The sequence below is a fragment of the Ranitomeya imitator genome, chromosome 3 (assembly GCF_032444005.1).
Source record: "Ranitomeya imitator isolate aRanImi1 chromosome 3, aRanImi1.pri, whole genome shotgun sequence".
Classification (NCBI taxonomy): Eukaryota; Metazoa; Chordata; class Amphibia; order Anura; family Dendrobatidae; genus Ranitomeya; species Ranitomeya imitator.
The window spans coordinates 18,313,889-18,326,737 of NC_091284.1; the positions used below are offsets into that span (position 1 = coordinate 18,313,889).

Genomic DNA, 12,849 nt, shown 5'->3' on the forward strand with positions numbered 1-12,849 from the left:
GAAACTGCTGGAGAGTGGAATAGGAGGAAAGACCTACGATGTCATCAAAAGCTCCTACACCGAGAGTAGCTGCAGCGTGAGTGTGAGCGGCAAAAGAACGGCTTTTTTCCAGCAGAGCCGCGGAGTAAGACAAGGCTGCAGCCTAAGCCCAACGCTCTTCAACATCTACATCAACGAGCTGGCTACCGCCCTGGAATCCTCCTCAGCACCAGGTCTCACCCTCCACGATGCCCAGGTGAAATTCCTGCTGTATGCAGATGACCTGCTGCTGCTGTCACCAACCGAGAAAGGCCTCCAGGACAACCTGAAAATCCTAGAGAAATTCAGCTCCACCTGGGCCCTACCGGTCAACCTAAAGAAAACCAACACCATGGTGTTCCAGAGGAGAAAGAGAAGATCAGACCAACACCCATCATTTATCCTCAACAACTGCGACCTCACAGGAACGGACAAATATACCTACCTGGGCCTAGAGATTCACCGGTCAGGGAACTTCAAACAAGCCATAGAGACCCTGAAAGACAAGGCCTGCAAAACCTTCTATGCCATCCGAAGGACACTCTACCATCTGAAGCCACCAGTGAGGGTCTGGCTAAAAATCTTCGACTCCATCATCGCCCCAATCCTCCTGTATGGCAGCGAAGTCTGGGGTCCTCACACCTACCCAGACTGGTCAAAGTGGGACTCCAGTCCAACAGAAATATTCCACCTGGAATTCTGCAAGCACCTTCTTCAGGTCCATCGGAGCACCTCCAACAGTGCTTGTCGGGCCGAGCTGGGCAGATTCCCTCTACACCTAACAGTTCTAAAGAGGGCGCTGTCATTCCAGGCTCACCTGCATAGGAGCAATCCAAGCTCCCACCACCATAAAGCCCTGATACATGAAGGTGAAACAGAAAAACCAGAACCCCCGGAACAGCCCAGCCAAACCCAACCGGAGCAGAACACCAATCACAACAACCTGACAAAAGCCGGAATTAGGAAGATGGCAGATGAAGGCCAGGAGAGGTATGTCAGTGACTGGAAGAATGATATCATCAGCTCACAGAAACTGACCATGTACCGGAGCCTACAGAGAGACTACAGACTGGCCCCATATCTGGAGAAACTCCCGGACCCCAGAGACCGCCAGATCCTGAGCCGATATAGACTCAGTGCCCACAGTCTGGCCATCGAATGTGGCCGACACAGGCAGAGCTACAAGCCCAGGGAGGAAAGACTGTGCCAACACTGTGATCAGGAGGCCATAGAGGACGAAACCCACTTCCTGCTACACTGCTCCAAATACTCAGCAGTGAGGGACACTCACTTCAGGAGACTCTCACATCTCTTCCCAGACTTCATCACCATGAAGGAGGAAGAGAAAACCTATATCTTGCTGGGAGAAGAAGAGAGAGCGGTGGAGATAGCAGCGCGGTATGTGAGCGAATGTCATAGACTACGAGAAAGAGAACTATGATGCCATGGACTATAGCCCCCAACCTGGACCTGCCCCATCCACCTCCCCTATGCCATGGACTATAGCCCCCACCCTGGATCTGCCCCATCCATCTCCCCTATGCCATGGACTATAGCCCCCACCCTGGATCTGCCCCATCCACCTCCCCCCACAGCTCCTACCCAACATCCCCTCAGTCCCTATCCCTATTGCCTCTATACACTTGCTTTGGCAAAACTGATGTGTATTTGGTCCTGCCAATAAAGCTTCTTTGAATCTTGAATCTTGAATCTATATATATCTACGCTCTTATACTCACTGTAGAGGAATAGGCTGGTGTATATATATATATATCTACACTCTTATACTCACTGTAGAAGAATAGGCGGGAGTATATATATATATATATCTACGCTCTTATATGTAGAGGAATAGGCTGGGGTATATATATATCTACACTCTTATACTCACTGTAGAGGAATAGGCTGGGGAATATATATATCTACGCTCTTATTCTCACTGTAGAGGAATAGGCTGGGGAATATATATATCTACGCTCTTATACTCACTGTAGAGGAATAGGCTGGGGTATATATATATCTACGCTCTTATACTCACTGTAGAGGAATAGGCTGGGGTATATATATATTTACGCTCTTATACTCACTGTAGAGGAATAGGCTGGGGTATATATATATCTACGCTCTTATTCTCACTGTAGAGGAATAGGCTGGGGTATATATATATTTACGCTCTTATACTCACTGTAGAGGAATAGGCTGGGGCATATATATATCTACGCTCTTATACTCACTGTAGAGGAATAGGCTGGGGTATATATATATTTACGCTCTAATACTCACTGTAGAGGAATAGGCTGGGGTATATATATATCTACGCTCTTATACTCACTGTAGAGGAATAGGCTGGGGTATATATATATATCTACGCTCTTATACTCACTGTAGAGGAATAGGCTGGGGTATATATATATCTACGCTCTTATACTCACTGTAGAGGAATAGGCTGGGGTATATATATATCTACGCTCTTATACTCACTGTAGAGGAATAGGCTGGGGTATATATATATCTACGCTCTTATACTCACTGTAGAGGAATAGGCTGGGGTATATATATATCTACGCTCTTATACTCACTGTAGAGGAATAGGCTCGGGTATATATATATCTACGCTCTGATACTCACTGCAGAGGAATAGGCTGGGGTATATATATATACATATATATATATATATATATATATATATATATATATATCTACGCTCTGATACTGTAGAGGAATAGGCTGGGGTATATATATATATATATATATATATATATCTACGCTCTTATACTCACTGTAGAGGAATAGGCTGGGGTATATATATATATATCTATGCTCTGATACTCACTATAGAGGAATAGGCTGGGGTATATATATATCTACGCTCTTATACTCACTGTAGAGGAATAAGCTGGGGTATATATATCTACGCTCTTATACTCACTGTAGAGGAATAGGCTGGGGTATATATATATATCTACGCTCTTATACTCACTGTAGAGGAATAGGCTGGGGTATATATATATATCTACGCTCTTATACTCACTGTAGAGGAATAGGCTGGGGTATATATATATTTACGCTCTTATACTCACTGTAGAGGAATAGGCTGGGGTATATATATATCTACGCTCTTATACTCACTGTAGAGGAATAGGCTGGGGTATATATATATATCTACGCTCTTATACTCACTGTAGAGGCATAAGCTGGGGTATATATATATATATCTACGCTCTTATACTCACTGTAGAGGAATAGGCTGGGGTATATATATATCTACGCTCTTATACTCACTGTAGAGGAATAGGCTCGGGTATATATATATACATATATATCTACGCTCTTATACTCACTGTAGAGGAATAGGCTGGGGTATATATATATCTACGCTCTTATACTCACTGTAGAGGAATAGGCTGGCATATATATATATATATATCTACGCTCTTATACTCACTGTAGAGGAATAGGCTGGGGTATATATATATATCTACGCTCTGATACTCACTGTAGAGGAATAGGCTGGGGTATATATATATATATATCTACATTCTTATACTCACTGTAGAGGAATAGGCTGGGGTATATATATATATATCTACGCTCTTATACTCACTGTAGAGGAATAGGCTGGGGTATATATATATATCTACACTCTGATACTCACTGTAGAGGAATAGGCTGGCATATATATATATATATATATATCTACGCTCTTATACTCACTGTAGAGGAATAGGCTGGGGTATATATATATATCTACGCTCTGATACTCACTGTAGAGGAATAGGCTGGGGTATATATATATATATATATATATATATATATATATATATATATCTACATTCTTATACTCACTGTAGAGGCATAAGCTGGGGTATATATATATATCTACGCTCTTATACTCAATGTAGAGGAATAGGCTGGGGTATATATATATCTACATTCTTATACTCACTGTAGAGGAATAGGCTGGGGTATATACATATATCTACACTCTGATACTGTAGAGGAATAGGCTGGGGTATATATTTATATATATCTACGCTCTGATACTCACTGTAGAGGAATAGGCTGGGGTACATATATATCTACACTCTTATACTCACTGTAGAGGAATAGGCTGGGGTATATATATATCTACGCTCTTATACTCACTGTAGAGGAATAGGCTGGGGTATATATATATATATATATATATATATGCACTCTTATACTCACTGTAGAGGAATAGGCTGGGGTATATATATATATTTACGCTCTTATACTCACTGTAGAGGAATAGGCTGGGGTATATATATACAGTATATCTACGCTCTTATACTCACTGTAGAGGAATAGGCTGGGGTATATATATATTTACGCTCTTATACTCACTGTAGAGGAATATATATATATATATATATCTACGCTCTGATACTCACTGTAGAGGAATAGGCTGGGGTATATATATATATATATATCTACACTCTTATACTCACTGTAGAGGAATAGGCTCGGGTATATATAAATATCTACGCTCTGATACTCACTGTAGAGGAATAGGCTGGTGTTGGTGACTCCCAGCTTATTGGTGGCCACACAGGTGTAGTTTCCATAGTGCTCCTCAGTGACATTTGCAACCACCAGAGTTGATCGGTTTCCCATACTCTTGATCTCCAGACCTTGTGCGCTGTTTATCCTGGAAAAGTCAGAGAATAAAGTAACATTGTGTTCAAGGTCAGCCAATAAAGGCAAAACATTGTATCCCATCTTGTCTAGATATAGCATTGATCATAGTGACAGAACTTGGGTGCCTCTGACAACACTTCCTGTCCTTTTCTTAAAGGTTGCTTGTAGTTGTGTTGGGCAAGTGGTATCAGCTGGTTGTACGTTCTCATGTCTATACCGCCCCACCATGACCACATAAGCAATGTTTCCATAGACAGCTATGGGAGTTTGGCCATTACCCAACTTTGCTAGTGCAAAGTTGGTAAATCTGCTTGATAAAAGATTTTTTTTTTATTATATAGAAACGTTAAAAAACCTCTGGGAAAACCTGTTTCATAATACATTATTATTCTGCACTTGTTACAATAACCTGGAACATTCGTGAGATTAACCCCTTCTATCTAGTGGTCGATGATTAGCAGGAAGACGTACCTTGTGTCATCCTTGTACCACTCAAAGTCCGGCTTGGGCTCAGCCGCAGCCTCGCAGCGCAGGTACGCCTGCTTGCCTGTGATGGCCTCAATGCTCTTGGACTCGGTTATGATAGGAGGGTCTATAAAAAAACAAAGGCCTGTATAAAGCGAGAGAGAAACCAGCTGGCAATTATGTATCATAGAAAAGTACAGGAGGAGGGTAAAGTGAGTGCAGCTCTGGGGTATAATACAGGATGAAACTGAGGAACGGTCATGTAATGTATGTACACAGTGACTGCACCAGCAGAATAGTGAGTGCAGCTCTGGGGTATAATACAGGATGTAACTCAGGATCAGTAATGTAATGTATGTACACAGTGACTGCACCAGCAGAATAGTGAGTGCAGCTCTGGGGTATAAGACAGGATGTAACTCAGGATCAGTAATGTAATGTATGTACACAGTGACTGCACCAGCAGAATAGTGAGTGCAGCTCTGGGGTATAAGACAGGATGTAACTCAGGATCAGTAATGTAATGTATGTACACAGTGACTGCACCAGCAGAATAGTGAGTGCAGCTCTGGAGTATAATACAGAATGTAACTCAGGATCAGTAATGTAATGTATGTACACAGTGACTGCACCAGCAGAATAGTGAGTGCAGCTCTGGAGTATAATACAGGATGCAACTCGGGGTCAGTAATGTAATGTATGTACACAGTGACTGCACCAGCAGAATAGTGAGTGCAGCTCTGGGGTATAAGACAGGATGTAACTCAGGATCAGTAATGTAATGTATGTACACAGTGACTGCACCAGCAGAATAGTGAGTGCAGCTCTGGAGTATAATACAGAATGTAACTCAGGATCAGTAATGTAATGTATGTACACAGTGACTGCACCAGCAGAATAGTGAGTGCAGCTCTGGAGTATAATACAGGATGCAACTCGGGGTCAGTAATGTAATGTATGTACACAGTGACTGCACCAGCAGAATAGTGAGTGCAGCTCTGGGGTATAATACAGGATGTAACTCAGGATCAGTAATGTAATGTATGTACACAGTGACTGCACCAGCAGAATAGTGAGTGCAGCTCTGGGGTATAAGACAGGATGTAACTCAGGATCAGTAATGTAATGTATGTACACAGTGACTGCACCAGCAGAATAGTGAGTGCAGCTCTGGAGTATAATACAGAATGTAACTCAGGATCAGTAATGTAATGTATGTACACAGTGACTGCACCAGCAGAATAGTGAGTGCAGCTCTGGAGTATAATACAGGATGCAACTCGGGGTCAGTAATGTAATGTATGTACACAGTGACTGCACCAGCAGAATAGTGAGTGCAGCTCTGGGGTATAAGACAGGATGTAACTCAGGATCAGTAATGTAATGTATGTACACAGTGACTGCACCAGCAGAATAGTGAGTGCAGCTCTGGAGTATAATACAGGATGTAACTCAGGATCAGTAATGTAATGTATGTACACAGTGACTGCACCAGCAGAATAGTGAGTGCAGCTCTGGAGTATAACACAGGATGTAACTTAGGATCAATAATGTAATATATGTACACAGTGACTGCACCAGCAGAATAGTGAGTGCAGCTCTGGGGTATAATACAGGAGGTAACTCAGGATCAGTAATGTAATGTATGTACACAGTGACTGCACCAGCAGAATAGTGAGTGCAGCTCTGGAGTATAATACAGGATGTAACTCAGGATGAGTAATGTAATGTATGCACACAGTGACTGCACCAGCAGAATAGTGAGTGCAGCTCTGGAGTATAATACAGGAGGTAACTCAGGATCAATAATGAAATGTATGTACACAGTGACTGCACCAGCAGAATAGTGAGTGCAGCTCTGGAGTATAATACAGGATGTACCTGAGGATCAGTAATGTAATGTATGTACACTGTGACTGCACCAGCAAAATAGTGAGTGCAGCTCTGGAGTATAATACAGGAGGTAACTCAGGATCAGTAATGTAATGTATGTACACAGTGACTGCACCAGCAGAATAGTGAGTGCAGCTCTGGAGTATAATACAGGATGTAACTCAGGATCAGTAATGTAATGTCTGTACACAGTGACTGCACCAGCAGAATAGTGAGTGTAGCTCTGGGGTATAATACAGGATGTAACTCAGGATCAGTAATGTAATGTATGTACACAGTGTCTGCACCAGCAGAATAGTGAGTGCAGCTCTGGAGGATAACACAAGATGTAACTCAGGATCAGTAATGTAATGTATGTACACAGTGACTGCACCAGCAGAATAGTGAGTGCAGCTCTGGAGTATAATACAGGAGGTAACTCAGGATCAGTAATGTAATGTCTGTACACAGTGACTGCACCAGCAGAATAGTGAGTGCAGCTCTGGGGTATAATACAGGATGTATCTCAGGATCAGTAATGTAATGCATGTATACAGTGACCGCACCAGCAGAATAGTGAGTGCAGCTCTGGAGGATAACACAAGATGTAACTCAGGATCAGTAATGTAATGTATGTACACAGTGACTGCACCAGCAGAATAGTGAGTGCAGCTCTGGAGTATAATAGAGGCGGTAACTCAGGATCAGTAATGTAATGTATGTACACAGTGACTGCACCAGCAGAATAGTGAGTGCAGCTCTGGAGTATAATAGAGGCGGTAACTCAGGATCATTAATGTAATGTATGTACACAGTGACTGCACCAGCAGAATAGTGAGTGCAGCTCTGGAGTATAATAGAGGCGGTAACTCAGGATCAGTAATGTAATGTATGTACACAGTGACTGCACCAGCAGAATAGTGAGTGCAGCTCTGGGGTATAATACAGGAGGTAACTCAGGATCAGTAATGTAATGTATGTACAGAGTGACTGCACCAGCAGAATAGTGAGTGCAGCTCTGGAGTATAATACAGGATGTAACTCAGGATCAGTAATGTAATGTATGTACACAGTGAGTGCACCAGCAGAATAGTGAGTGCAGCTCTGGAGTATAATAGAGGCGGTAACTCAGGATCAGTAATGTAATCTATGTACACAGTGACTGCACCAGCAGAATAGTGAGTGCAGCTCTGGAGTATAATAGAGGCGGTAACTCAGGATCATTAATGTAATGTATGTACACAGTGACTGCACCAGCAGAATAGTGAGTGCAGCTCTGGAGTATAATAGAGGCGGTAACTCAGGATCAGTAATGTAATGTATGTACACAGTGACTGCACCAGCAGAATAGTGAGTGCAGCTCTGGAGTATAATAGAGGCGGTAACTCAGGATCAGTAATGTAATGTATGTACACAGTGACTGCACCAGCAGAATAGTGAGTGCAGCTCTGGAGTATAATAGAGGCGGTAACTCAGGATCAGTAATGTAATGTATGTACACAGTGACTGCACCAGCAGAATAGTGAGTGCAGCTCTGGGGTATAATACAGGAGGTAACTCAGGATCAGTAATGTAATGTATGTACAGAGTGACTGCACCAGCAGAATAGTGAGTGCAGCTCTGGAGTATAATACAGGATGTACCTGAGGATCAGTAATGTAATGTATGTACACTGTGACTGCACCAGCAAAATAGTGAGTGCAGCTCTGGAGTATAATACAGGAGGTAACTCAGGATCAGTAATGTAATGTATGTACACAGTGACTGCACCAGCAGAATAGTGAGTGCAGCTCTGGAGTATAATACAGGATGTAACTCAGGATCAGTAATGTAATGTATGTACACAGTGTCTGCACCAGCAGAATAGTGAGTGCAGCTCTGGAGGATAACACAAGATGTAACTCAGGATCAGTAATGTAATGTATGTACACAGTGACTGCACCAGCAGAATAGTGAGTGCAGCTCTGGAGTATAATACAGGAGGTAACTCAGGATCAGTAATGTAATGTCTTCACACAGTGACTGCACCAGCAGAATAGTGAGTGCAGCTCTGGGGTATAATACAGGATGTATCTCAGGATCAGTAATGTAATGCATGTATACAGTGACCGAACCAGCAGAATAGTGAGTGCAGCTCTGGAGGATAACACAAGATGTAACTCAGGATCAGTAATGTAATGTATGTACACAGTGACTGCACCAGCAGAATAGTGAGTGCAGCTCTGGAGTATAATAGAGGCGGTAACTCAGGATCATTAATGTAATGTATGTACACAGTGACTGCACCAGCAGAATAGTGAGTGCAGCTCTGGAGTATAATAGAGGCGGTAACTCAGGATCAGTAATGTAATGTATGTACACAGTGACTGCACCAGCAGAATAGTGAGTGCAGCTCTGGAGTATAATAGAGGCGGTAACTCAGAATCAGTAATGTAATGTATGTACACAGTGACTGCACCAGCAGAATAGTGAGTGCAGCTCTGGAGTATAATAGAGGCGGTAACTCAGGATCAGTAATGTAATGTATGTACACAGTGACTGCACCAGCAGAATAGTGAGTGCAGCTCTGGGGTATAATACAGGAGGTAACTCAGGATCAGTAATGTAATGTATGTACAGAGTGACTGCACCAGCAGAATAGTGAGTGCAGCTCTGGAGTATAATACAGGATGTAACTCAGGATCAGTAATGTAATGTATGTACACAGTGAGTGCACCAGCAGAATAGTGAGTGCAGCTCTGGAGTATAATAGAGGCGGTAACTCAGGATCAGTAATGTAATCTATGTACACAGTGACTGCACCAGCAGAATAGTGAGTGCAGCTCTGGAGTATAATAGAGGCGGTAACTCAGGATCATTAATGTAATGTATGTACACAGTGACTGCACCAGCAGAATAGTGAGTGCAGCTCTGGAGTATAATAGAGGCGGTAACTCAGGATCAGTAATGTAATGTATGTACACAGTGACTGCACCAGCAGAATAGTGAGTGCAGCTCTGGAGTATAATAGAGGCGGTAACTCAGGATCAGTAATGTAATGTATGTACACAGTGACTGCACCAGCAGAATAGTGAGTGCAGCTCTGGAGTATAATAGAGGCGGTAACTCAGGATCAGTAATGTAATGTATGTACACAGTGACTGCACCAGCAGAATAGTGAGTGCAGCTCTGGGGTATAATACAGGAGGTAACTCAGGATCAGTAATGTAATGTATGTACAGAGTGACTGCACCAGCAGAATAGTGAGTGCAGCTCTGTAGTATAATACAGGAGGTAACTCAGGATCAGTAATGTAATGTATGTACACAGTGACTGCACCAGCAGAATAGCGAGTGCAGCTTTGTAGTATAATACAGGATGTATCTTAGGATCAGTATTATAATGTATGTACACAGTGACTGCACCAGCAGAATAGTGAGTGCAGCTCTGGAGTATAATAGAGGCGGTAACTCAGGATCAGTAATGTAATGTATGTACACAGTGACTGCACCAGCAGAATAGTGAGTGCAGCTCTGGAGTATAATACAGGAGGTAACTCAGGATCAGTAATGTAATGTATGTACAGAGTGACTGCACCAGCAGAATAGTGAGTGCAGCTCTGGAGTATAATACAGGATGTAACTCAGGATCAGTAATGTAATGTATGTACACAGTGAGTGCACCAGCAGAATAGTGAGTGCAGCTCTGGAGTATAATACAGGATGTAACTCAGGATCAGTAATGTAATGTATGTACACAGTGACTCCACCAGCAGAATAGTGAGTGCAGCTCTGGGATATAATACAGGATGTAACTCAGGATCAGTAATGTAATGTATGTACACAGTGACTGCACCAGCATAATAGCGAGTGCAGCTCTGTAGTATAATACAGGAGGTAACTCAGGATCAGTAATGTAATGTATGTACACAGTGACTGCACCAGCAGAATAGTGAGTGCAGCTCTGGAGTATAATACAGGAGGTAACTCAGGATCAGTAATGTAATGTATGTACACAGTGACTGCACCAGCAGAATAGCGAGTGCAGCTCTGTAGTATAATACAGGATGTATCTTAGGATCAGTAATGTAATGTATGTACACAGTGACTGCAATTGATCGCTAATGTGCAGACACTGAACAAGCAGGAAATACGGAGACTGTCACATCCATTCCATTGGAAAGTCAATGTGTCCCCTGTACGGTGCTGTCTCGGTGTGATGTGTTACGGGGAACGGACAGCTCCACAGGTTGGACCCCACTGGGCTTATGTGCCATGTTCTTATTTGTAGATGTACGACAGATATTTGCTATTTCTGCCTACAATGTCTTTTAATTCCTGGATCTTGTTTTCTCTGCTTCTGATCTTGTAGACGATGCACATTTGCGTCTTGAAATATTACAGATGGATATAATCAAATTTACCTTCCCCAGAGAAAATCTGTCACTGACTCTTGGAGCCAATTAGTTAACTTCACCTCCAGCTCGTGTTACATATTAGCTGGGAAAATGGAAACCATCTGTGACCTACACAAATAGGAGGCCTTTAGAGCCACTACCTGACCTCAGACGCTAGGTCTATTAGTAATGATCGTCTCTATTTAGAGTTATATAGAAAAATATAGGAAACTAGTGAGGAGCAGAAAACAAAAAAACTGAAGATAATAAAATGTATCAAGTTATAAAGCTGCAGGTTAAGACACCCGGTGTTCATGATTAGAAGAAAGGGAAATAAATTACAGGACTTCCTTATTCACATCAACCCCTTTATGTTAGAAAGTATAACTGATGATCAGAGTCCTGGTGTTGGTACCTCAAAGATGAATATGATCCTGTATTATACTCCAGAGCTGCACTCACTATTCTGCTGGTGCAGTCACTGTGTGCATACATTACATTACTGATCCTGAGTTACATCCTGTATTATACTCCAGAGCTGCACTCGCTATTCTGCTGGTGCAGTCACTGTGTACATACATTACATTACTGATCCTGAGTTACATCCTGTATTATACTCCAGAGCTGCACTCGCTATTCTGCTGGTGCAGTCACTGTGTACATACATTACTGATCCTGAGTTACATCCTGTATTATACTCCAGAGCTGCACTCACTATTCTGCTGGTGCAGTCACTGTGTACATACATTACATTACTGATCCTGAGTTACATCCTGTATTATACTCCAGAGCTGCACTCACTATTCTGCTGGTGCAGTCACTGTGTACATACATTACATTACTGATCCTGAGTAACCTCCTGTATTATACCCCAGAGCTGCACTCACTATTCTGCTGGTGCAGTCACTGTGTACATACATTACATTACTGATCCTGAGTTACCTCCTGTATTATACCCCAGAGCTGCACTCACTATTCTGCTGGTGCAGTCACTGTGTACATACATTACATTACTGATCCTGAGTTACCTCCTGTATTATACTCCAGAGCTCCACTCACTATTCTGCTGGTGCAGTCACTGTGTACATACATTCCATTACTGATCCTGAGTTACATCCTGTATTATACCCCAGAGCTGCACTCACTATTCTGCTGGTGCAGTCACTGTGTACATACATTGCATTACTGATCCTGAGTTACCTCCTGTATTATACTCCAGAGCTGAACTCACTATTCTGCTGGTGCAGTCACTGTGTACATACATTACATTACTGATCCTGAGTTACCTCCTGTATTATACCCCAGAGCTACACTCACTATTCTGCTGGTGCAGTCACTGTGTACATACATTACATTACTGATCCTGAGTAACCTCCTGTATTATACTCCAGAGCTGCACTCGCTATTCTGCTGGTGCAGTCACTGTGTACATACATTACTGATCCTGAGTTACATCCTGT

General features: G+C 42.5%; 1 protein-coding gene across 2 annotated transcripts in view; it reads right to left on the reverse strand.

The window, feature by feature from the left end:
• The window catches only part of LSAMP (limbic system associated membrane protein), a 1,005,909-nt gene that overhangs the window by 65,207 nt on the left and 927,853 nt on the right, over positions 1-12,849 (reverse strand). For both annotated transcript variants that reach the window (XM_069760567.1, XM_069760568.1), the window contains exons 5-6: positions 5,149-5,269; positions 4,539-4,687 (exon numbers count right to left, since the gene is read on the reverse strand). In XM_069760567.1, coding sequence (XP_069616668.1) covers positions 4,539-4,687; positions 5,149-5,269 — 270 coding nt within the window. The remainder of the gene's footprint in view (positions 1-4,538; positions 4,688-5,148; positions 5,270-12,849) is intronic.